At 38.9% G+C, this 27,767-nt stretch overlaps 1 protein-coding gene across 1 annotated transcript in view; it reads left to right on the top strand.

The window, feature by feature from the left end:
* The window catches only part of beta-Man (beta-mannosidase), a 249,878-nt gene extending 237,126 nt beyond the window's left edge, over positions 1–12,752 (top strand). The window contains exons 15-16 of the mRNA XM_090381630.1: positions 8,039–8,233; positions 12,417–12,752. Of these exons, the coding sequence (XP_090237756.1) occupies positions 8,039–8,233; positions 12,417–12,680 (459 nt within the window). The 3' untranslated portion in view covers positions 12,681–12,752. The remainder of the gene's footprint in view (positions 1–8,038; positions 8,234–12,416) is intronic.
* The last annotated feature ends 15,015 nt before the right edge of the window (positions 12,753–27,767 follow it).

The following is a 27,767-nucleotide window of genomic DNA, read 5'->3' as shown; positions in this document are numbered from 1 at the left end:
TATTCCCTGCATCCAGTTCTTTTGTGACTACATCATAGTATCCAATCAAATTCGTCAGGCAAGACTTTCCTTTAACAAAACTATGCTGTTTCCGAGCTATAACTGAAGTTTTGTCTAGATGATCCTGCAGTGCTTCTTTAACCAGTGCCTACATTAATTTTCCTGGAACAGAAGTTATACTCACAGGTCTATAATTACTTGGGTCAGCCCTTGTGAATTAGGGTCACATTTCCACATCTCCAGTCTATGGGTACCCTCCCCTGAGCCCAAGGAAACTCTCATAATTATGACTAAGGGTTTGCTTACTTCCTTTGATGCCTCCTTTAATATAACTGGATAGATCCCATCCACCCCAGGTGTCTTTCTTGTATTTATCTTCAACAATTTCTCCTCCACTTTACTCTCAGTTATTACAAGATTATGTAGCTTACTGCCAGAGTTGAATACACCTCTGGCATTCCCCTCGCTGAATAACTCCTCATGTGTGAATGTCGATGCAAAATATTCATTGTTTGTTAGCTACCTGAGCAGGATCATCAACAGTTGAACCATCGATATCAAGTGGACCAATCTGATTCATCCCCTTCCTTCTAGAGTTTACATAAGTAATGAACTCTTTGCTGTTTTTCTTTGCATCACTTGCCAAAGATATCTCGTAATCTGCCTTCGCCTGCCTAACTTCCTTTGTAACTTGGTTACAGATCAACTTATATCTACAATAGGCTCCTGAGTCACATGTTAATTTATATGTATCCCATGCATTTTTCTTCTCTGCCACATGTCCCATTAGTTCATCTGACATCCATTTAGGCCTAAACCTTGAACAATATTTCTTAGTTGGTATGTAAAGTCTAGTAGCTTCCAAGATAAGTTCTTTGAATGCTTCCCATTTTGAATTTGCTGTTGATAACATCATCAGTTGGTCCCACTGTATAGAATTTAAATAAAATAATAAATAAATAAATAAATTTTCTGTTTATACTCTGGGACGACCAAATGATCAGAGGAGTTCACAAGATAGACAGAATACAAAAAACAGCACCGTATTCAGTAGTCACAGGCTTGAACCCCTGTCACTCAAGGCACTTGTACTTATGCACCCGTGCGCCTGACCACTAGGCTACGATGGCCTTACTGTCTCAGACCATCATAGTCGTCTTTACGAAAGCAATAATCCTTCCCTTTACCTCTGATGATAGTTACCTCTTTGAGTAAATCCCACTTCAGCACACTGTCACTTGGTGTTTCCTCTATCTGCAGATTCTTAATGCATGAGCAGTCACTACTGATAATCAAATCAAGAGTATTACTCCCTCTAGTTGCCTGCCTAACATGCTGATGTAGAAAACAATCATCCAATAAATCCACAAAAGCCTTGCTAGTGTGTGATTGACCAACCCACAAATTCCAGTCAATATCTGGGAAATTAAAATCCCCCATTATAAGAATCTCTGATTTACTGGCTCACTCTATTTCCCTGTACAGTATCTTATTATATTCATCAGACCTACAGCACACTCCTACTCTCAACTTTGATCTCCCAATGCTTATGTCACACCAACCTGACTCAACACTGCACTGTCCAGCGATGTCGAGTGGCTTCACTTCCTGGGATTTTATGTGTTTCTTAACTAATAGCATAACCCCTCTTCCCTTCCTATCCTGTCTATCCTTTCAGTAGATGTTGTACTTCCCAAATTCCAGTTCTGCATTCCCTATATCTGTGTGACACCACGTCTCTGATATCCCTACAATGTCTGCCTTTGATGCTTTGAGCAATACCTCAAATTCATCAAATTTATTTACCAAACTCCTAGCATTGGTGTACATGCAAGTATACATGCACCTGTTCTTTTTCTTAGCTACCCTAACACAACCCATGTGTTTATTTGTACCGCAATGACTCCCAGCAGTCTCTGAAATAATTACAATCTCTGTATTCAATGGACACTGCTCATCGTGGGCTAATGTTATTAGTGGAGTCCCTCAGGGTTCAGTATTGGGTCCATTATTGTTTTCTGTATTTATAAATGATATTGATGATGGTATATCAAGCTTAATGTCCAAGTTTGCAGACAATACGAAGGTTGACAGGGTTGTCAAGGGCACTACTGACACTATGCTGCTGCAACAGGATCTGAAAAGGTTGAGCAGATGGGCTGAGAGGTGGCAAATGAAGTTTAACATTGACAAATGTAAAGTACTACACATGGGAAACAGCAATCCCAGAGCAACATATCAACTCTGTGGTACTACACTGACAGTGGTAGAGAATGAAAGGGACCTGGGGGTGGTTGTGCATGCAGATATGAAGTTCTCTGAGCAGTGCAGGAAGGCTGCAAGAGTAGCTCATTGTGTATTGTCAATGATATATAGGAATTTTTCTAGCAGGGATAAGAAGGTGATTATACCCTTGTATAAGGCAGTGGTCACGCCACACCTAGAGAACTGTATACAGGTCTGGAGGCCTCATTTCAAGAAGGATGTAGAGCTGCTGGAACGAGTAGAGAGAGAAGGGCAACAAGATTTGTGAATGGAAACAAAGGGGTGCTCTTACGAAGAAAGACTTAAGTTTTGCAAATTACAGTGTCTGGAAACTAGGCACCAGTGAGGTGATCTGATAGAGGTGTATAAAACCTTGAATGGTTTGAGCATGCTCAATGCTGAAGGGACTCTTCCTCTTGCTCAGAATAATCACCTGAAAGGGCATTAGCATTAGCATTAGCATTAGTAGAGGCATTTGATGCAAGAAAGCAAGCTTATGCAGCATCAGCCAAAAAAAAAAAAAAAAAAAAACCCACTTCCACTTCACCCCTCTGTTCGTTCAAAATACCTGTCCAGCTGAGCCTTAAACTTATTTAGGCTATCAACCTCCACCACAAGGGATGGAAGTCTGTTCCACCAACCAACCACCCGCTGGCTAAAGGCAAATTTCCGCACGTCTATCCTACATCTGTCTTTCCTCAATCTGAATTTATGCCCTCTCAGGTGATTTTTCTGAGCTAGAGGAAGAATCCCATCAGCATTGAGCATGCTTAAACCATTCAAGGCTTTATACACCTCTATCAGATCACCTCGCTGGTGCCTAGTCTCCAGACACTGTAATTTGCACAACTTAAGCCTTTCTTCGTAAGAGCACCCCTTTGTTCCATTCACTAATCTTGTTGCCCTTCTCTGTACTCGTTCCAGCAGCTCTACATCCTTCTTGAAATGAGGCCTCCAGACCTGTATACTGTACTCTAGGTGTGGCCTGACCATCGCCTTATACAATGGAATAATCACCTCCTTATCCCTGCTGGAAAAATTCCTGTATATCATTGACAATACTCCATGAGCTACTCTTGCAGCCCGTCTGCACTGCTCAGAGAACTTCATATCTGCCTGCACAACCACCCCCAAGTCCCTTTCATTCTCTACCACTGTCAGTGTAGTACCACAGAGTTGATACGTTGCTCTGGGGTTGCTGTTTCCCATGTGTAGTGCTTTACATTTATCAATGTTAAACTTCATTTGCCACCTCTCAGCCCATCTGCTCAACCTTTCCAGATCCTGTTGCAGCAGCATAGTGTCAGTAGTGTCCTTGACAACCCTGCCAACCAGGGTTGTCAAGGACACTACTGAGGGTTGGCATATATTCAAATTGAGGAAAGACAGATGTACGATAGACGTGCGGAAATTTGCCTTTAGCCAGCGGGTGGTTGGTTGGTGGAACAGACTTCCATCCCTTGTCGTGGAAGTTGATAACCTAAATAAGTTTAAAGCTCAGCTGGACAGGTATTTCGAACGAACAGAGGGGTGAAGTCGAAGTGGTTATTTTTTATTTATTATTTATTTTTTTCTTTTTTGGCTGATGCTGCATAAGCTTGCTTTCTTGCATCAAATGCCTCTTCTAATGCTAATGCTAATATCCTGCATCTTGTTTTTCAGACTTCTGCTCATTCCAATAGAAGCACTGCAAGAATCACTTTCACCTCTGCAAGTGGCTACTGTTAATCTATTAGTCCTTGTATCCACCCCCCAAGCTAGCAGTTTTCCGACCCACCTAACACTGCCTCAATAGCATCAGAAATATTCATGCACCCTTTCTATTTAAGTGTATCACATCCCTGTAGAAGCAGTCTCTTCTGTTAACAAGTACAGACCAGGCTGAAAAAAATTTTACCCCTTGAGCCTTGCACAGTCTTTCCAGTACCAAATTGATCGATAAGGCTCTCATCATATACTCCCTCGTATCGTGTCTGGGCAGAATTGCAGCTTTCAAATTCAACCCTAACTCACGGATTTTTTTCAACAGTGATCTGTACTTGTTAAGTAATTCTGCCGGTCACCTACTCTTAATATCATTAGTGCCAACGTGTACAACTATATCACCTCTCAAGATGATATCCGCTCTACAACGTCATCAACCTTTGCCCCTGGCAGACATACACTGGTACTGTTCCACCTATCCTTTTTGCAAATCATGTTCCCCGTTTCCCTGACAATAGAGTCATACTTAAAGATGTAACTACCATTAAAGGTGAAGGGAAGAGATTTTGTTTTCGTAAAGGTAACTACAGTGGTCTCAGACAGTTTTTAAATTCTATACAGTAGGAACAATTGATAGTGTTACCAATGGTGAAGTCTAAATGGGAAGCCTTCAGGGACTTAATCTTGGAGGCTACTAGGCTTTTCATACCAACTGAGAAATACTATTCAAGAATCAGGCCTAAATGGATGTCAGATGAATTAATAAGGCTCTTATGCCCAGGAAGAAAAATGCATAAGATGCATATAAATTATCAGGCGACACAGAAGCCTATGGCAGATATTAGCTAGTCTGTAATCAAGTCACAAAGGAGGTTAGGTAGGCGAAGGCAGATTACGAAAAATCTTTGGCAAAGGATACAAAGAAAAACAGCAAAGATTTCTTTGCATATGTAAACTTTAGAAGGAAGGGGATGAATCAGATTGGTCCATTTATCATGGATGGTTCGACTATCGATGATCCTCCTCAAGTAGTTGATAAACTGAATGAGTATATTGCCTCTACATTCACACATGAGGAGTTATTCGAGGAGGGGAATGCTAGAAGTTTATCAAACTCTAACAGGGAGCTAAGTGATTTCATAACTGAGAGCAAAGTGGAGGAGAAATTGTTGAAGTTAAACATAAAAAAGGCATTTGGGCCGAGAGACTCTATCCAGTTAAAATGAACGAGGCAGCAAGGGAAGTAAGCAAACCCTTGGCATAATTATGAGACCATCCTTAGATTCAGGAGAAGTCATCATGGAATGGAGATGTGCAAATGTATTTCCAATTCATGAAGGGAGTTCAAAGGGTGACACAAATAATAATAGACCTGTTAGTTTAACTTCTGTTCTGGGGAAAATAATGTTGTCACTGGTTAAAGAGATTATACAGGATCACCTAGACAAGACAGCAGTAATAGCTCAGCACAGCATGGGTTTATTAAGAGGAAATCTTGTTTGACAAATTTGATTGGATACTACAATGTGGTCACAGAGGAACTGGATGAAAAAAAAAAAAAAAAAAAATTTGGATATCATATGCTTGTATTTCAGGAAAGCTTTTGATACTGTTGCACATGGAAGACTGCTGTACAAATTGGAGTGTTATGGCATTAAGGGCAAGTTAGTGCAATGGATAAAGGGATGGTTGAATGAGGAACAGTAGAGTGTGGTAATAAATGGACACTGCTCTACATGGACTAACATTATTGGGGGAGTCCCCCCAGGGTTCCTTGCTGGACTTATTGTTGTTTTGTGTATTTATTAATGATATCGATGAAGGTATATCAGGCTTAATATCCAAGTTTACAGATGGTACAAAGGTTGGCAGGGTTGTTAATGACAGTAAGGCAGTATGCTACTGCAACAGGATCTAGAAAAGTTAGGAGATGGGCTGAGAAGTAGCAACTGAAGTTTGACAAATACAAAGTACTCCATGTCGGTAGCAGTAACCCAAGAGAAACATACCAACTGTGTGGTACTACACTCAGCAAGGTGGAGAACGAAAAAGACCTGGGGGTAATTGTGCAGTCAGATATGAAGTTTTCTGAGCAGTGCAGATGGGCTGCCAGAGCAAGTCACTGAGTTTTGTCAATGATATTTAGGAATTTTGCTAGCAGAGACAAGGAGGTGATTATCTCTTTGTATATGGCAATGGTCAGGCCATACCTTGAGTACTGTATACAGGTCTGGAGGCCTCATTTTAGAAGGATGTAGAGTTGCTAGAATGAGTACAGGGAAGGGCAACAAGATTGGTGAGAGCAACAAAGGGGTGCGCTTACGAAAAAAGGGGCGCCTCCATAGCCAGGTGGGATGGAGCAGCAGTGCGTAGCACACGCTTCTTGATTAGACCGGGGTTCGAGCCCGTCACCACCAAATACGGAAGATACGGAAAGGTCAGGGAATGACCACCACATATCCCGGAGCAATATGGCCTTAGTTGCTAATGCTCCTAAAAAACCAAATAACAAACAAACTAACCAACATACAAAGAAAGGCTTAAGTTCTGTAAGTTGCAGCATCTGGAGACTAGGCACCTGTGAGGTGATATGATCGAGGTGTATAAGATGTTGAATGGTTTGAGTAGGCTCAATGCTGACGGGATACTTCTGTTTGCTCAGATTAAGACCCTGAGGGAGCATAGATTCAAATTGAGGAAGGACAGTTATAGAATAGATGTGCGGAAGTTTGCCTTTAGCTGGCAGGTAGTTCTTCTTCTTCTTCTTCTTTGGTCCTTAGCTGGCAGCTGGGGGAGGCGGTTGGCCACCCAACCAGTATGCTGCTGTAGGTGCTGCAGAGTTTCGGACTTGCTCTGTGATGTTCTTCCATACCTTACGATCCGTGGCTTCAATCCTGGCCTGGTTAAGGTCGAGACGTCGGCTCTTCAAGTCATCTTCCACTTGCTTGGCCCACGTTTTCCTAGGCGCAGTCCGTTGGATGCTCCATTGGGTGGGTCGTTGTCTCCAAAGGAGTGTGGATGGTATTCTGTTCGTGCCCATTCTACATACGTGGCCAAACCATCTGAGCCTTCGCTTCTGGATTTGGTCGGCAATGGTTGGTTGCTGTTGGCATCTGGTGCAGATGGTATCATTAGTGATGCGGTCGCGAAGAGAGATGCCCAAGATCTGCCGCAGGCATCGCATTTGGAATACCTCAAGTTTGTTCAAATCTAACTTGAGACAAATCCATGTTTCCGATCCATAGTTGGTTGATGGAACAGACTTATATCTGTTGTTGTGGAGGTTGATAGCTTGAATAAATTTAAGGATGAACTGGACAAACATTTGGAGTGACCAGATGGGTGAAATGGGAAGGGTTTTTTTTTTTTTTTGGCTGATGCTGTATAAGCTTGCTTGCTTGCATCATATGCTTCAGCTAATGCTAAATGCTAATGCTGATAAATAAACTCATTTCCTTTTGAAATCAGTATTTCAAAATATTATTATTAAAATAAATGACCATGGATTTGTGGTTGAAAAAGAAACTTTAAAACGAGAAGCAAGTACTGTACTTCTGTTATTGCAACTGTGTCAATGAAGACAAACACAATATTGTTGCACTTTAAAGTGAGGATGAACAATCGCAGCCTTTTGTTCCCCAAAAATCCAAAAAGAAAAAACAGGAGACAACTAATAAAAGACCAAAATGAAAGTATGATGACAGTTATTTGAATTTTGGCTTTACATGTGTTGGAAATAAAGATGCTCCTGATGTGCAGTGCATCATATGTAATAAAATATTAGCAAACAGTTCTTCAACTCCTGCTAAACTTGTTTCGTAAGTGTTCCCTAAATATATTGTGAAATGAAAAATGTTCCATAGATATATTGTGAGATGAAAAGTGTTCCATGGCTAAAAAAGTTTGGTAAACGCTGATGTACATGATACTGATATATTGTTTATCACAAAGGTATAAATATTGAGAATTAGGTAAATGTTTTGGTAATTTAAATGTATTTTAAATCTTTCTATATTGAAGTGATAGTTTTGAATGTTATCATTATTAATTCTTGTAATATTTCTTAAAGCCTGCATTGAATAGTAGTGTGGTATACTCAGCATCACTAAATGGCAGCGAAGGATTACTAACAAAAGGAAAATGTTCATCAAGAAAAGAATGTTTCTTTTATTTTCGGTTGAGTGATGCTATTGGAAGATTGCTTGGACCTCCAAATTATGTATTCTTAAATCCTTTAACAGACCTTGAGAAGGCCAATGTTACAGTAAGTATCTCAAACTGATCTACTTTAGATACTAATTTTTAGATGTCTTTCACATTTTTTTGAGAAGGTTGACTACATTTTCACTAGTATAACTGTTCTATTTCAATCAATATATAACTATAATTGGGCATATAGACGGAATGAAAACTAAATACTTTAGAACTTATAAAATCCAGAATGTATATGTAAGGCAGTTGGACATACAATTAAGAGTGTCTTTAGAAATGTTATTTAAAAAGTGTACTGTACTAATGTGCTCATAAATATAATTGTTTTGTAGCCTCTGCCCCATGTCTCAGAAATCTTTTACTGAAGTTGTGGATGCACAGAGCACATACCTCTTTTGGGGCTCTTTGAAAGAACAGTAGGAGGTTGAGTGTTCTGTGGGTTGAAACATTTATCCATAGAAATAGGCTAGGATGGACGAAGCAGAGTATATTGAAGCGTTGGGAAAATTGGGTTTAGTTCAGATTTTTGTGAAGGTATGGAAGTAGAAGGTGTAAGACAGTTAGTTTTTATTATTATTATTATTATTATTATTATTATTATTATTAGCTATATGGTGCAAAGAAGCCTGAGGCTTATGCTGCACCAGCCAAAAAAAAAATTTCCTGAGTTACCCTGAGAGAGAGAGAGAGAGAGAGAGAGAGAGAGAGAGAGAGTCAAAAGGGAATCACTAAGAAAGAGAAGAATGATGATATCCAGCTCAGGGCCCTGGGTGTGCCAAGCCCATACTTACCAGGTGTGAGCCCCTAGGGTGATTTACAAAGGAAAGAAAGAAAGGTAAAGTATATCATGCAGAATACACTAGTGCATATGGTCTGTGGTGCTGATGCACTGTAAAATGAACAACAGTATTGTGTTTGTTTTGTATTAGGGATATTGTATTTATTTTGTGCTGTATTTCATGCCACTCTATAGCGTACCATGCTACTAGGCTGGAGGGGGTCTGGGTTCAATTTCTGTAAATGACAGGAGGAATTTTGAAGTAGTGGTTAGCCAATCTCAGGCAAATTACACAGACAGGTTCTACATATATAATACACTTACGGTTTTGAGTGCATGCTTTGGGCCATTAATACGAGTACTTATTTGTTTTTATTATGAATACCGTATTTGTTGTGCACATTAGATCACTGCACATCATTCTACATGATTTCTACATTGTTTTATAAAAAATTTTATAAAACAATGGGTGAACAACAATTAGATCAAAGGAGTTTGCAGTAAATCATGAATATAATTGTTAATTGTATTTAGCAGTTGCATTAGCATTAGTAGAGGCATTTGATGCAAGAAAGCAAGCTTATGCAGCATCAGCCAAAAAAAAAAAAAAAAAACCCCACTTCCACTTCACCCCTCTGTTCGTTCAAAATACCTGTCCAGCTGAGCCTTAAACTTATTTAGGCTATCAACCTCCACCACAAGGGATGGCAGTCTGTTCCACCAACCAACCACCCGCTGGCTAAAGGCAAATTTCCGCACGTCTATCCTACATCTGTCTTTCCTCAATTTGAATTTATGCCCTCTCAGGTGATTTTTCTGAGCTAGAGGAAGAATCCCATCAGCATTGAGCATGCTTAAACCATTCAAGGCTTTATACACCTCTATCAGATCACCTCGCTGGTGCCTAGTCTCCAGACACTGTAATTTGCAAAACTTAAGCCTTTCTTCGTAAGAGCACCCCTTTGTTCCATTCACTAATCTTGTTGCCCTTCTCTGTACTCGTTCCAGCAGCTCTACATCCTTCTTGAAATGAGGCCTCCAGACCTGTATACAGTACTCTAGGTGTGGCCTGACCATTGCCTTATACAATGGAATAATCACCTCCTTATCCCTGCTGGAAAAATTCCTGTATATCATTGACAATACTCCATGAGCTACTCTTGCAGCCCGTCTGCACTGCTCAGAGAACTTCATATCTGCCTGCACAATCACCCCCAAGTCCCTTTCATTCTCTAACACTGTCACTGTAGTACCACAGAGTTGATACGTTGCTCTGGGGTTGCTGTTTCCCATGTGTAGTACTTTACATTTGTCAATGTTAAACTTCATTTGCCACCTCTCAGCCCATCTGCTCAACCTTTCCAGATCCTGTTGCAGCAGCATAGTGTCAGTAGTGTCCTTGACAACCCTGCCAACCTTTGTATCATCTGCAAACTTGGACATTAAGCTTGATATACCATCATCAATATCATTTATAAATACAGAAAACAACAATGGACCCAACACTGAGCCCTGAGGGACTCCACTAATAACATTAGTCCACGATGAGCAGTGTCCATTGATTACCACTCTCTGTCTTCTCCCCCTCAACTACCCCTTTATCCATAGCAGCAATTTGCCTCCAATGTCACACTGCTCCAATTTGTGTAGCAGTCCTCCATGTGCAACAGTATCAAAAGCCTTTCTAAGATCCAAGTATATAATATCAAAGTTATTCCCTGCATCCAGTTCTTTTGTGACTGCATCATAGTATCCAATCAAGTTGGTCAGGCAAGACTTCCCCTTAACAAAACCATGCTGTGTCTGAGCTATAACTGAAGTCTTGTCTAAATGATCCTGCAGTGCTTCTTTAACCAGTGCCTCCATTAATTTTCCTGGAACAGAAGTTAAGCTCACAGGTCTATAATTACTTGTGTCAGCCTTTGATCCTCCTTTGTGAATTGGGGTCACATTTGCACATTTCCAGTCTATGGGTACCTCCCCTGAGTCCAAGGAAGCTCTCATAATTATGGCTAAGGGTTTGCTTACTTCCTTTGCTGCCTCCTTTAATATAACTGGATAGATCCCATCCACCCCAGGTGCCTTTCTTGTGTTTATCTTCAACAGTTTCTCCTCCACTTTACTCCCAGTTATTTCAAGATTCTGTAGCTTACTGCTAGAGTTGAATACACCTCTGGCATTCCCTTTGCTGAATAACTCCTCATGTGTGAATGTCGATGCAAAATATTCATTTAGTTTGTTAGCTACCTGAGCAGGATCATCAACAGTTGACCCATCAATATCAAGTGGACCAATCTGATTCATCCCCTTCCTTCTAGAGTTTACATAAGTAAAGAACTCTTTGCTGTTTTTCTTTGCATCCCTTGCCAAGGATTTCTCGTAATCTGCCTTCGCCTGCCTAACCTCCTTTGTAACTTGGTTGCATATCAACTTGTATCTATCATAGGCTTCTGTGTCATGTGTTAATTTGTAAGTATCCCATGCATTTTTCTTCTCTGCCATATGCCTCATTAGTTCATCTGACATCCATTTTGGCCTAAACCTTGAACAATATTTCTTAGTTGGTATGTAAACAACAATTAGAATACAACAATTAAAATGGGTGAACAACAATTAGATCAAAGGAGTTTGCAGTAAATCATGAATATAATTGTTAATTGTATTTAGCAGTTACATGAGCTTGAACATGGCCTACAGAAAGAATGTGCTACTATACTTTTTATTCTTGACCAATACATCAGGCCTACATGATTGGCAATGCATTTAGAATCATCTGTAAACATTTAAAATACATTATATGATTACATATCTTTGAAGAATTTGCCTTCTTAAAAGCTATCCTAATCATATAATTTCATATTTCATATTTCTGAAAACTCTAAGCCACGCTACAAATCTATTGTATTGTAAATTAAATAGTAAAATTAGTTAAAAGTTCTCCATATTATAATGAATGCAGAAAGTTATGGCCATGAAATTTCTATTAATTAAATGTCTTCAAACTGAAAATCAATTACCCAATGCTAATTCGTCCTTTACCCTATTATCTTACTGTTATACCAGTGAATTATTTATTCCCCTCCACCACCATGACTAGTTATTAATATTATATGCAGATCTAAAATTGTTTTGTAAATTTCTAAATGGCAAAAAATATTAATTTCCTTAATGTTTAAAGCTTTAATATGGTTTCTAATTTCTGTTTCCTGTAATGTAAACAATGTCATTCAGTCATCCCTTTGTGTATAATTTTAACATCTTTAAAATTTCTGTTATGCTGCAGTTCTTTGCTGCAGATCATTCCTTACAAAAGATGAAGTGAGGATGAAGGACAATAAAAACAAACTAAAAAAAAATGTATGCCATGAAATTTTACTGTTCTTCTTAAAAGTAAGATAAATTCATCCTAAATATATGAAATGAAGACTGATTATATATTTTTTGTTTTTTTGTATAGATTTCTAATGTTGATGGGCCATATAGCACTTCACAGTCTGCTAATACATATAAAATCTTCTTAGAAACCAGCCGTATTGCACTCTTTGTTTGGTTAGAAACTGAAAAAATAGAAGGAAGATTTTCTGATAATGGTTTCCAGATGGTAAAGCATGAACACGAAATTATGTTCTATTCAGATGGAAGAATTACTGCTGCTGAAATATGGCAAAAAATAAGCATAAAATCTTTAACAGATATATGCTCATATAGTGTACTTAATTAACATAATAAGTTCTCATTAGTGCAGCCAACACCAAAGAAATTTGTTTAATCCTTTTGTTTACAGCAAAACTGAATGAAACCAAATATTTTTTTAATTATAGTGGGGGAATGCAAAAAAATAATAACTGAAAGGACAGAGGGGAAAAAAAGCAGTAGTTAGTGTACCGCTGTATCTTCAGTATTTTTCAAATCCATCATACTTAACTATTGCAAAAAGTAGAGAAATATGATCTTAAATACAAAGAATATAATTTCTGTCTCAAATTGCAATATAAGTTTTTCTACATGAGCTATTTTATTTTTTGTTCTACTAATCATGAAGTTTCCACATTAGAATCCTGAACAATTATTTCTTTTTTATTTTATTTATCTATTTAGTTTTTTTTTCTTTTATATTGGAAATATTTTTATGACTAAAACTTTGTCAGGATATAATAAAATTGTTTGTTTAATCAGTTTAGCATTTTCAGTGTGATTTTTATATAAAACAATCAAGAAATACATTTTGTACAAGTGTAATAATTGCTAATAGTCTTATGATTAATAAACAACTCTAATATAATGATTAGTTACAAAAGACAGTTAAGTTTTAAAGAGTATCTGCACACCACACTTATTATTAGTAATGGCAAATGATGGAAGAAAACAAGCTTATACGGCATCATCAAAAAAAAATAAATCAACACCATTTCTCACATCTGTCTGATCTCAGTAATAATTTGTCTAGTTCTTCCTCAAATTTATTCAAACTACCTATTTCCGCACCACTAGCTAAAATCAAATTTCTGCACATTTACCAACAAGCATCTTTTCTCAATTTAAATTTAATCCTTAACTATTGTAGTAGTAGTGGCATGTGATGCAAGAAAGCAAGTGTATGAGCTTATGCAGCATCAGCCAAAAAAAAAAAAAAAATATCACATCATTCCCTACAAATGCCTATCCAGTTCCTCCTTAAATTTATTCAACCTATCAACTTCCACAACGACAGATGGAAGTTTGTTCCAGCAATTAACCACCCGCTGGCTAAAGGCAAATTTCCGCACATCTATTCTACATCTGTCCTTTCTTAATTTTAATTTATGCCCCCTTAGGTTTGTAATCTGAACAAATGGAAGGATCCCATCAGAATTCAGCATGCTCAACCCATTCAAGGCCTTACCTCAATCAGATCACCGCGCAGATGCCTAGTCTTCAGCCACTGCAATTTTCAGAACTTAAGCCTCTCTTGGTAAGAGAATCCCTTCATTCCCCTCATCAATCTTGTTGCCCTTCTCTGTACACACTCAAGTAAATCTACATCCTTCCTAAAATGAGGCCTCCAGACCTGTACGCGGTACTCAAGGTTTGGCCTGACCATTGCCTTATACAGAGGGACAATCACCTCCTTTTCCCTGCTAGCAAAATTCCTATATATCATTGACAAAACCCCATGACCCGCCCTGGCAGCCTGTCTGCATTGCTCAGAAAACTTCATATCTGACTGCACAATTACTCCTGGGTCTTTTTCATTTTCTACCACCTTAAGTGTAGTACCACACAGTTGGTACGTTTCTCTGGGGTTACTTCTACACATATGCAGTACTTTGCATTTGTCAAGGTTAAACTTCAATTGCCACTTCTTAGCCCATCCGCCCAAATTATCTAGATCCTGTTGCAGTAGCACACTGTCATTAACAACCCTGCCAACCTTTGTATCATCTGCAAACTTCGACATTAAGCCTGATGTACCTTCATCAATATCATTGATAAATATACAAAACAACAGTGGAACTAACACCGAACCCTGTGGGACTCCACTAATAACATTAGTCCACGAAGAGCAGCACCCATTGATTACCGCCCTCTGTCTTCTCCCACTTAACCATCCTTTTATCCATTGTAGCAACTTACCCTTAATACCATTCTGCTCCAATTTGTACAATAGTCTTCCATGCGCAACAGTGTCAAAAGCTTTCCTGAAATCCAAATATATGATATCAAAATTATTTTTTGCATCCAGTTCCTTTGTAACCACATCATAATATCCTATCAAATTTGTCAGACAAGACTTTCCCTTAACAAACCCATGCTGTGTCTGAATTATTGCTGCAGTCTTGTCTAGATGATCCTGCAATGCATCTTTAACCAGTGACTCCATTATTTTACCCAGAACAGAAGTTAAATTAACTGGTCTGTAATTACTCGTGTCGCCCTTCGATCCCCCTCTGTGAATTGGGGATACATTTGCACATCTCCAGTCCGTGGGAACCTCCCCTGAGTCCAAGGATGCTCTCATAATTATGGCTAAGGGTTTGCTTAGTTGTTTTGCTGCCTCCTTTAATATATATAACTGGATAGATCCCATCCACCCCAGGTGCCTTTCTTACGTTTAACTTCAACAATTTCTCCTCCACTTTGCTCTCAGTTATTACAAAATCATTAAGCACCCTGCTACAATTTTATAACCTTCTGCCATTTTCAAACCTTAATAACTCCTCATTTGTGAATGTAGATGCAAAATACTCATTCAGTTTGTTTGCTATCTGAGCAGGATCAACAACAGTCGAACCATCGATATCAAGTGGACCAATCAGATTCATCCCCTTCCTTTTAGAGTTTATATAAGTATTTGCCAGAGATTTCTCGTAATCTGCCTTCGCCTGCCTAACCTCCTTTGTGACCTGATTACAGACAAGCTTATATCTGCCATAGGCTTCTGAGTCACTTGATAATTTATATGCATCCCATGCATTTTTCTTCTCTGTCACGAGTCTCAATAGTTCATTTCATAACCATTTAGGCCTAAACCTTGAACAATATTTCTTAATAGGTATGAAACTTTTAGTAGCATCCACGATTAATTCCTTGAATGCTTCCCACTTAGAATTTACTGTTGGTAACATTGTCAGTTGATCCCACTGTAGAGAATTTAAAAACTGTCTGAGACCACTGTACTCACCTTTCCGGAAGCAAAAAACCCTTTCTTTTACCCCTGATGGTAATTATATCTTTAAGTAAATCCCACATCAGTACACTGTGATCACTGACACCTAGTGGTTCCTTTATCTGCAAATTCTTATTACACGAATGATCACTGCTGATAACCAGATCAAGAGTATTACCCTCTCTGGTTGCCTCTCGAACATGCTGCTGCAGAAAACAATCATCCAATAAATTCACAAAAGTCGTACTAGTGTGTGAGTGACCAACCCACAAGTTCCAGTCAATATCTGGGAAGTTAAAATCCTCCATTATAAGACATTCTGATTTACTAGCCCACTCTATTTCTCTGTACAATTGTTCATTGTACTCATTCGAGTCATTAGGCCTATAACACACTCCTACTCTTATTTTTGCTTTCGCAGTGCTTATGTCACACCAAACTGACCCAACAGTGCACTGTTCATCTATATCAACTGGATGCACTTCTTTTGATTTTATGTTTTTCTTAATTAACAACATAACACCTCCTCCCTTCCTATCCTGTCTGTCCTTTCTGTACACATTGTACTCCCCAAATTCCAGTTCTGCATTCCTTATATCTGTGTCACACCACGTCTCTGCTATCCCAACAATATCTGCCTTTGATGTCTTGACTAGCACTTCAAATTCACCAAATTTATTTACTATACTTCTAGCATTGATATACATGCAAGTGTACATGTACCTCTTATTATTAGTTACCCTAACACATCCCATATACCCACCTGTTTCCCGATGACTGCCATCAGTCCCTGAAACCCCCAGCACCCCTCCCTCCAGGTCGTTACTTATTCTAATAGAAGTTGTGCAAGAATCACCTTCACCTCTGCCTGTAGCTACTTTTAACCTTTTAGTCTGTGAATCCCCCCCCAAGCTAGCAGTTTTCTGACCCACCTAACACTGCCTCAATGGCATCAGCAAATTTCCTTGACCCTTTCTATTTAAGTGTATCCCATCCCTGTAGAAGCAGTCTCTCCTGTTAACAAGCACAGACCATGCTGAAAAAAATTCTACCCCTTGAGCCTTGCACATTCCCTCTAGGGCCGAATTGATCAACAAGGCTCTCATCATATACTCCCTCCTATCGTGTCTGGGCAGAATTGCAGACACTTTCAAATTCAACCCTACTTCACGGCTTTTTTTCAACAGTGACCTGTACTTGTTAAGTAATTCCGCTGGTCTCCTACTCTTAATATCATTAGTGCCAACGTGTACAACAATATCACCTTTTGTGCCCTTAAAAGAGGATATATGTTTTACAACGTCATCAACTTTTGCCCCTGGTAGACATACCCTGCTCCTGTTCCATTTATCCTTTTTACACACTATATTCCCCATCTCCCTGATAATAGAGTCACCAACAATAACTAGTTCTTTTGGGACCAGTGCAGTCTGCCTTGGAGATTGCCACTGTGTTGCCTGATGCCCAGGAGTGAGCTCTGGCGTTGAGTTGGGCAGCTGAGAGCTTGATGGGCCCCCTCATATTAATTTCTTTGAGGGCATCTACCCTACACCTCAAGCTCTCATAGACACCCAGTAGAACGCTGAGTTGATGCCTAATTTCTAGACACTCTCTGCATCTGGCACACACAAAGACTTTTTTTAGGCTGTGATGCGTTGGAGAATCGTGCCCCCTCAGTTCTCCCCCGAGTTACAGCACTCCTGCCACTTTGTGCCCGTTGCTTTGCTGCTCTAGTCTGGGGCATGATATTTTAAATTAATAAGATCAATAAATTTAATTAACTAATTGTCAATACTACGCTATCTAATAGAATCCTAAATGCAGTGATGTGTATTACGCTATATAATTATATGTTAGAGCTGTCTAGTTACTAAAATTAAAAATTTGAATTCCCTACTACTCTATACAAAAACAATGGCTGCAAGATTCAAACGAAATAATGGTTTTACATATATTGTGAACATTGTCTGCATAAGAGAAAGGATGCCATAAACACTGAGCGTAGTCAGTTCATTCAAACCCTTAACCCAGTAATATTATCACCCCCTTTTGTATCAAGAGTGATATCGGCCCCAGATTTTAAATTTAATATTTGAAAAAGCAATTTTCGTTTTTTTTTTAATTATGCTTTTAATATGCTAATGCTGTTTTACTATTAATTTCAGTTCTTCATTTTTTTTTTTTTTTTTAATGATAATTGAAGATTTTGCAAGTTCTGTATTTTTTGCCTCTAAAAATAATCATCAGTTTTAGAAAAATAAAAAGTTTATTCATTATATTTATATTTCAGAAAAATGTTTCTAACATAAAGTAGAAACAAGGCACATTTAATCTCTGCCAAACTTAAGTTTGTAGAGGCACTAATTGCATGAAACTTTGTCATTATTCCAAAACAACAAATTAAGCCAATATTTACAAGAAAAAAAGAAAGAAAAAAAAACACTTTGAAATTAACAAATTTCAATGGAGGAAAAAAATAATAATAATAATAAATTTTATTAATTTTGCCTGTGTATGTGACAAATACTATAAATATGAAACAGTAACACAAAATCATTCATATTCTTTTCCAAGGTTCTTGTGACATTGACATGAAAATTCTGTATGACTGAAATACAAAAAATAAAATTGCAATATATTTGCTTCTTGTGTCAGTCTTTAATTGCAGTTGTTTTTATTTCTCTCACAAACAGCATTCTTTGCATATTATTGCCTGCATATCACTCACTTTAGAAGGATCACTTTGTCAAATTGATGCCTTCTAAATTCATTAGTGAACAAAAGCTCTCCATGCAGCAGAATATGTTATTTTGGCTGATATACACACACCCAGGGTCCTCAGCTCGATATCATCATTCTTCTCCTTTTGGTGATTCCCTTCTCTCTCTCTCTCTCTCTGTACTCAAATTTTTTTTTTGGCTGGTGCAGCATAAGCCTCATGTTCATTGCACCATATGGCTAATAATAATATCATACAGAGCATAGAACTCATCCAACTATATCAATTCCAGTTCCCTCCTTCACAGAATTGTAAAATGCAGACAAACTGCAGCTTCTTTTTCTCCCTACTCCTGTTGAAGCATAAGGTTTTACTGCCATGATACATGGCACTACCTTTCAGAATAATTTTCTGGCCTTTTTTTTGGTAAATTAGAATACTTTTGTGACACCTTTCTTGAATACAGATAGTATTAGTATTAGCCATATAATGCAAGGAAGCCACAGGCTTTTGCTGCACTGGCCAAGAAAAATTATAATAGGAAAAAAAGTAAAAATTAGATGAGAGAATACAAATTATGCACTTCCCTCCTCACATAGGTTACTTTTTCTAGTTAACCTTAGAATTTCTTCAAACTGTCAGATTCAACTTCCTGCATATGTCAACTAATTCCATTCATCAACAACTAGCTAGCCAAACTACTTAAAAGCCAATCTAACCACTTCTCCCTGTAATTTGAATTTTATGGCCTCTAGTTCTGAAATTAGTATTAGTAGAAGCCCATGATGCAAGAAAGCAAGCTTATACAGCATCAGCCAAAAAAAAAAAAAAAAAGAACCCTTCCCATGACACTGATCCATTCATTCCAAATGTTTGTCTAGTTCTGCCTTGAATTTATTTAAGCTATCAACTTACACAATAACAGATGGAAGTTTGTTCCACCAATCAACTTTTGCCTATCTATTTTACAACTGTCTTTCCTCAATTGGGTCTATGCCCCCCTCAGCTTTGTAATCAGAGCAAGAGGAAGAATCCCATCAGCATTGAGCCTGCTCACTCCATTCAAGGCCTTAACACCTCAAACAGATTGCCTCGCAGGTGCCTAGACTCCAGAAGCTGCAATTTGCAGAACTTAAGAGAAAACCCCTTTATTCCCTTTACCAGTCTTGTTCTCCTTCTCTGTACTCGTTCTAGCAACTCTATGTACTCTCCTAAAATAAGGCTTCCAGACCTGTATGCAGTACAGGTGTGGCCTGACTATTGCCTTATACAAGGCGATAATCACCTCCTTATCCCTGCTCGCAAAATTCTTGTATATCATTGACAAGACCCCCATGAGAGCCCTGTCGATCAATTCGGCCCTGGAAAGATTGTACAGGGCTCAAGGGGTAGAATTTTTTTCAGCCTGGTCTGTACTTGTTAACAGGAGAGACTGCTTTTACAGGGATGGGATACACTTAAATAGAAAGGGTGCAAGAATGTTTGCTGATGCTATCGAGGCAGTGTTAGGAGGGTCGGAAATCTGCTAGATTGGGGGGATAGAAGGACTAATAGATTAACATAGTCACTGGCAGAGGAGAAAGTGGTTCTTGCACTGCTTTTATTGGAATGAGCAGCAGCCTGGAAAATAAGATGCAGGATATTTCAGAGACTGCTGGGAATCATTGGGGTACAAGAAAACACATGGGTTGTGTTAGGGTGGCTAAGAGGAAGAGCAGGTGCATGTATACTTGCGTGTACACCAATGCTAGAAGTCTAGTAAATAAATTTGATGAATTTGAGGTATTGCTCAAAACATCAAAGGCAGATATTGTTGGGATTTCAGACACGCGGTGTCACACAGATATAAGGAATGCAGAACTGGAATTTGGGGAATACAATGTCTACAGAAAGAATAGACCGGATAGGAAGGGAGGAGGGGTTATCCTATTAGTTAAGAAACATATAAAATCCAAGGAAGTGAAGCCAGTCGACATCGCTGGACAGTGCAGTGTCGAGTCAGTTTGGTGTGACATAAGCATTGGGAGATCAAAATTGAGAGTAGGAGTGTGCTATAGGCCTAATGACTCTGATGAGTATAATAAGAAACTGTACAGAGAAATAGTGGGCCAGTAAATAAGAGTGTCTTATTATGGGGGATTTTAATTTCCCAGATATTGACTGGAATTTGGGGGCTGGTCACTCACACACTAGCAAGGCTTTTGTGGATTTATTGGATGATTGTTTTCTACATCAGCATGTTCGGGAGGCAATTAGAGGGAGTAATACTCTTGATTTGATTATCAGTAGTGATTCTTCATGCATTAAGAATCTGCAGATAAATGAACCACTAGGTGGCAGTGATCACAGTGTTCTGAAGTGGGATTTACTCAAAGAGGTAACTGCCATTAGGGGTAAAGGGAAGGGGTATTGCTTTCGTAAAGGCGACTACGGTGGACTGAGACAGTATTTAAATTCTATACAGTGGGATCAACTGATGATGTTACCAACAGCAAATTCAAAATGGGAAGCATTCAAAGAACTTATCTTGGAAGCTACTAGGCTTTACATACCAACTAAGAAATATTGTTCAAGGTTTAGGCCTAAATGGAGGTCAGATGAACTAATGAGGCATATGGCAGAGAAGAAAAATGCATGGGATACATACAAATTAACACGTGACACAGAAGCCTATGATAGATACAAGTTCATCTGTAACCAAGTTACAAAGGAGGTTAGGCAGGTGAAGGCAGATTACGAGAAATCTTTGGCAAGGGATGCAAAGAAAAACAGCAAAGAGTTCTTTACTTACGTAAACTCTAGAAGGAAGGGGATGAATCAGATTGGTCCACTTCATATCGATGGGTCAACTGTTGATGATCCTGCTCAGGTAGCTAACAAACTAAATGAATATTTTGCATCGACATTCACACATGAGGAGTTATTCAGCGAGGGAAATGCCAGAGGGGTATTCAACTCTGGTAGTAAGCTAGAGAATCTTGTAATAACTGAGAGTAAAGTGGAGGAGAAATTGTTGAAGATAAACACAAGAAAGGCACCTGGGGTGGATGGAATCTATCCAGTTATATTAAAGGAGGCAGCAATGGAAGTACGCAAACCCTTAGCCATAATTATGAGAGCTTCCTTGGACTCAGGGGAGGTTCCCATGGATTGGAGATGTGCAAATATGACCCCAATTCACAAAGGAGGATCAAAGGCTGACACAAGTAATTATAGACCTGTGAGTTTAACTTCTGTTCCCGGAAAATTAATTGAGGCACTGGTTAAAGAAGCACTGCAGGATCATCTAGACAAGACTTCATTTATAGCTCAGACACAGCATGGTTTGTTAAGGGGAAGTCTTGCCTGACCAATTTGATTGGATACTATGATGCAGTCACAAAGGAACTGGATTCAGGGAATAACTTTGATATTATATACTTGGATCTTAGAAAGGCTTTTGATACTGTTGCACATGGAAGACTGCTGCACAAATTGGAGCAGTGTGACAGTGGAGGTAAATTGCTGCTGTGGATAAAGGGGTGGCTGAGAGGGAGAAGACAGAGAGTGGTAATCAATGGACACTGCTCATCGTGGACTAATGTTATTAGTGGAGTCCCTCAGGGCTCAGTGTTGGGTCCATTATTATTTTCTGTATTTACAAATGATATTGATGATGGTATATCAAGCTTAATGTCGAAGTTTGCAGACGATACAAAGGTAGGCAGGGTTGTCAAGGACACTACTGACACTATGCTGCTGCAACAGGATCTGGAAAGGTTGAGCAGATGGGCCAAGATGGCAAATGAAGTTTAACTTTGACAAATGTAAAGTACTACACATGGGAAACAGCAACCCCAGAGCAACGTATCAACTCTGTGGTACTACACTGACAGTGGTAGAGAATGAAAGGGACCTGGGGGTGTTTGTGCAGGCAGATATGAAGTTCTCTGAGCATTGCAGACGGGCTGCTAGAGTAGCTCCTGGTGTATTGTCAATGATATATAGGAATTTTGCTAGCAGGGATAAGGAGGTGATTATTCCCTTGTATAAGGCAATGGTCAGGCCACACCTAGAGTACTGTATGCAGGTCTGGAGGCCTCATTTCAAGAAGGATGTAGAGCTGCTGGAACGAGTACAGAGAAGGGCAACAAGATTAGTGAATGGAACAAAGGGGTGCTCTTACGAAGAAAGGCTTAAGTTTTGCAAATTACAGTGTCTGGAGACTAGGCACCAGCGAGGTGATCTGATAGAGGTGTATAAAGCATTGAATGGTTTGAGCATGCTCAATGCTGATGGGATTCTTCCTTTCGCTCAGAATAATCACATGAGACGGCATAAATTCAAATTGAGGAAAGACAGATGTAGGATAGATGTGCGGAAATTTGCCTTTAGCCAGCGGGTGGTTGGTTGGTGGAACAGACTTCCATCCCTTGTCGTGGAAGTTGATAGCCTAAATAAGTTTAAGGCTCAGCTGGACAGGTATTTTGAACGAACAGAGGGGTGAAGTGAAAGTGGTTTTTTTTTTTTTTGGCTGATGCTGCATAAGCTTACTTTCTTGCATCAAATCCCTCTACTAATGCTAATGCTAATCATATACTTGGATTTGTCTGCCAGGGGCAAAGGTTGATGATGTTTTAGAGCAGATATCATCTTTTAAGGGCACAAAAGGTGATATAGTTGTACACATTGGCACTAATGATATTAAGAGTAAGAGACCGGCAGAATTACTTAACAAGTACAGGTCACTGTTAAAAAAAAGCCGTGAATTAGGGTTGAATTTGAAAGTGTCTGCAATTCTGCCCAGACACGACAGGAGGGAGTATATGATGAGAGCCTTGTCGATCAATTCGGCCCTGGAAAGATTGTGCACAAGGCTCAAGCAGTAGAATTTTTATCAGCCTGGTCTATACTTGTTAACAGGAAAGACTGCTTCTACAGGGCTGGGATAGACTTAAATAGAAAGGGTGCAAGAATATTTGCTGATGCTCTCCAGGCAGAGGTAGGTGGGTCAGAAAACTGCTAGCTTGGTGGGGATCATCATCATCATCATCATCATCAGCCATTTTCAATCCACAGCTGGATGAACGCCTCTCCAACAACTTTCCAGTTCCTTCTGTTTTCAGCACTGGCCATCCATTTACTACCCACAAACTCATGAATTTTATCTATCCATCTCCGCCTGGGGGGATACAAGGACTAATAGATTAACAGTAGCTACTGGCAGAGGTGAAAGTGATTCTTGCACTGCTTCTATTGGAATGAGCAGCAGCCTGGAAAACAACATACAGGATATTTCAGAGACTGCTGGGAATCATTGCGGTACAAGTAAGCAGGTTGTGTTCGGTTAGCTAAGAATAGGAACAGGTGCATGTATACTTGTGCGTAAACCAATGCTAGGAGTTTGGTAAATAAATTTGATTAATTTGAGATATTGCTCAAAACATCAAAGGCAGATATTGTTGGGATATCAGAGACGTGGTGTCACATAGATATAAGGAATGCAGAACTGGAATTTGGGGAGTACAATGTGTACAGAAATGATAGACAGGATAAGACGGGAGGAGGGGTTATGCTATTAGTTAAGAAACACATAAAATCCAAGGAAGTAAAGCCAGTCGATATCACTGGACAGTGCAGTGTCGAGTCAGTTTGGTGTGACATAAGCATTGGGAGATCAAAATTGAGAGTAGGAGTGTGCTATAGGCCTAATGACTCTGATGAGTATAATAAGAAACTGTACAGGAAAATAGAGTGGGCCAGTAAATCAGAGTCTTATAATGGGGGATTTTAATTTCCCAGATATGGACTGGAATTTGTGGTTTGGCCACTCACACACTAGCAAGGCTTTTGTGGATTTATTGGATGATTGTTTTCTACATCAGCAATTTGGGGAGGCCACTGGAGGGAGTAATACTCTTGATCTGATTATCAGTAGTGATTTTTCATGCATTAAGAATCTGCAGATACAAGAACCACTAGGTGGCAGTGATCACAGTGTGCTGAAGTGAGATTTACTCAGGGAGGTAACTACCATTAGGGGTAAAGGGAAGGGGTATTGCTTTCGTAAAGGCAACTACGATGGTCGGAGACAGTATTTAAATTCTATACAGTGGGACCAACTGATGATGTTACCAACAACAAATTCAAAATCGGAAGCATTCAGAGAACTTATCTTGGAAACTACTAGAATTTGCATACCAACTAAAAATATTGTTCAAGGTTTAGGCCTACATAGATGTCAAATGAACTAATGAGACATATGGCAGAGAAGAAAAATGCATGGGATACATATAAATTAATGGGTGACATCGAAGCCTATGATAGATATAAGCTGTTCTGTAACCAAGTCACATAGGAGATTAGGCAGGCAAAGGCAGATTATGAGAAATCCTTGGCAAAGAATGCAAAGAAAAACAGAAAAGAGTTCTTTACCTATGTAAACTCTAGAAGGAGAGGGATGAATCAGATTGGTCCACTGGATATTGATGGTTCGACAGTTGAGGATCCTGCTCAGGTGGCTAACAAACTAAATGAGTATTTTGCATCTATATTCACACGAGGAGTTATTCAGGAAGGGGAATGCCAGAGGTGAAGTAAACTCTGGCAGTGAGCTAGATGATTTTGTATTAACTGAGAGGAAAGTGCAGAAGAAATTGTTGAGGATAAACATAAAAAAGTCACCTGGGGTGGATGGGATCTATCCAGTTATATTAAAGGAGGGAGCAAAGGAAGTAAGCAAACCCGTAGCCATAATTATGAGAGCTTCCTTGGACTCAGGGGAAGTACCCATGGACTGGATATGTGCAAATGTGACCCCAATTCACAAAGGAGGATCAAAGGGCGACACAAGTAATTATAGACCTGTGAGTATAACTTCTGTTCCAGGAAAGTTAATGGAGGCACTGGTTAAAGAAGCACTGCAGAATCATCTAGACAAGACTTCAGTTATAGCTCAGACACAGCATGGTTTTGTTAAGGGAAAATCTTGACTAACCAATTTGATTGGATACTAGGATGCAGTCACAAGAGAACTTGATACAGGGAATAGGTTGAGTAGATGGGCTGAGAGGTGGCAAATGAAGTTTAACATTGACAAATGTAAAGCACTACATATGGGAAACAGCAACCCCAGAGCAACGTATCAACTCTGTGGTACTACACTGACAGTGATAGAGAATGAAAAAGACCTGGGGGTATTTGTGCAGGCAGATATGAAGTTCTCTGAGCAGTACAGACGGGCTGCAAGAGTAGCTCATGGTGTCTTGTCAATGATATACAGGAATTTTTCTAGCAGGGATAAGGAGGTGATTATTCCCTTGTATAAGGTAATGGTCAGGCCACACCTTGAGTACTGTACACAGGTCTGGAGGCCTCATTTCAAGACAGATGTAGTGCTACTGGAAACGAGTACAGAGAAGGGCAACAAGATTATCGAATGGAACAAAGGGTTGCTCTTACGAAGAAAGGCTTAAGTTTTGCAAATTACAGTGTCTGGAGACTATGCACCGGTGAGATGATCTGATAGAGGTGCATATAGCCTTGAATCGCATGCTCACTGGCGATGGGATTCTTCCTCTTGCTCAGAATAATCATCTGAGAGGGCATAAATTCAGATTGAAGAAAGACAGATGTAAGAGAGATGTTCGGAATATTGCCTTTAGCCAGCGGGTATTTGGTTGGTGGAACATACTTCCATCCCTTGTGGAACTTGAGAGCCTAAATAAATTTAATGCTCAGCTGGACAGGTATTTCGAACAAACGGAGGGGTGAAATGGAAGTGTGTTTTTTTTTTTTTTTTTGGCTGATGCTGCATAAGCTTGCTTTCTTGCATCATATGCCTCTACTAATGCTAATTTCAGGAAAGCTTTTGGTACTGTTGCAAATGAAGACTTCTGTACAAATTGGAGCAGTATGGCATTAAGGGCAAGTTGCTACAATGGATAAAAGGATGGTTTAGTGGAAGAAGACAGTGAGTGATAATCAATAGACACTGCTCTTCATGGACTAATGTTATTAATGGAGTTCCCCCTGGGTTCGATGTTGCACCCACTGTTGTTTTCTCTATTTATATATGATATTGATGAATGTATATCAGGTTTATTGTCCATGTTTGCAGATGATACAAAGGTTGGCAGGGTTGTTAATAACAGTATGCTACTGCAACAGGATTTAGAAAGTTTGGCAGATGGGTTGAGAAGCGGCAACTGAAGTTTAACATTGACAAATGCAAAGTACTGCATATGGGTAGCTATAAACCCAGATAAATGTACCAACTGTGTGGTACTACCCTCAGTATAGTGGAGAACAAAAAAGACATGGGGGTAATTGTGCAGGCAGATATGAAGATTTTTGAGTAGTGCCGATCGGCTGCCAGAGCAGGTCATGGGGTGTTGTCAACGTTATACAGGAGTTTTGCTAGTATGGATAAGGAGGTGATTATCCCCTTGTATAAGGCAATGGTAAGGCCATACTTTGAGTACTGCGTACAGGTCTGGAGGCCTCATTTTTGGAAGGATAGAGAGTTGCTAGAATGAGTACAGAGAAGGGCAATGAGATTGGTGAGGGTAACAGAGGGGTGCTCTTATGGAGGAAGGCTTAAGTGTTGAAAATTGCAGCATCTGGAGATAGTGGCGTGTTATACCTTCATGGGGCCCAAGGCAAAATGGAATTTGAGGTCCTATCTAAAAGAAAAAACTAATAATGAACTTTTTAATTTTTTTGTTGTGACAACAAAACAAAGAAATTATATGGCATAAGAAAAATATTTAATCCAGAAGAATAATTTAGAAATAATAAGTATTTTTTCACTACTTTTGGAATTTGTGTTTTTTGAGCTGAGAAATTGTATATCAGTTCATTGTAATCAATTCTGTTTGTAATATAATTGTTAATAAAAATTATTGCCAAATTACTTAATTTTTGTTGTCCAAGTGAATTTCTAATATAATTCGTAAGTCTTTTAAGCAGAGAGAATGATTGTACTGCTGATGCATTTGAAACAGGAATTGACAAATTTTTTTTTTTAAATTATGTGCACATTAGGAAAAGTTGATACTAGTCCTCCTTGACTTGCTTTGTATATTAAAGGTGAATTTAAATTTTAATTTTTTGCAAAATGTATAAAATGTGTTAATTCTTTAAAGAGATTAGCATCAGTGTCATCTGAGTAAGTATTTATTAAATTTATAATGCAGTTGTCATATTCTCTTTGTGATGTTCCCCTTAAATTTTAATTTGTAAATATAGCAAAAAAATTTTAAATATTTTGATATGCCTCAACATGTCTGATAATTTAATTTTTACTAACAATTTATTTCAAATAACATTTAAACAATTTACAACAAATGATTGTTTGCCTGTCAACTGCACACCTCAATCTCTTTTTTCATCCAATCGTAATTTTCTCTGACGACTACTAACTTTATCGGATTTATAATCATTATTGCCAGTAAATAATAAAC

The sequence above is a fragment of the Mastigoproctus giganteus genome, chromosome 9 (assembly GCF_048544385.1).
Source record: "Mastigoproctus giganteus isolate SK-2022 chromosome 9, ASM4854438v1, whole genome shotgun sequence".
Lineage (NCBI taxonomy): Eukaryota > Metazoa > Arthropoda > Arachnida > Uropygi > Thelyphonidae > Mastigoproctus > Mastigoproctus giganteus.
Note: the sequence above shows the minus strand (reverse complement) of the source record. Positions and strands in the feature narration are given on the sequence as shown.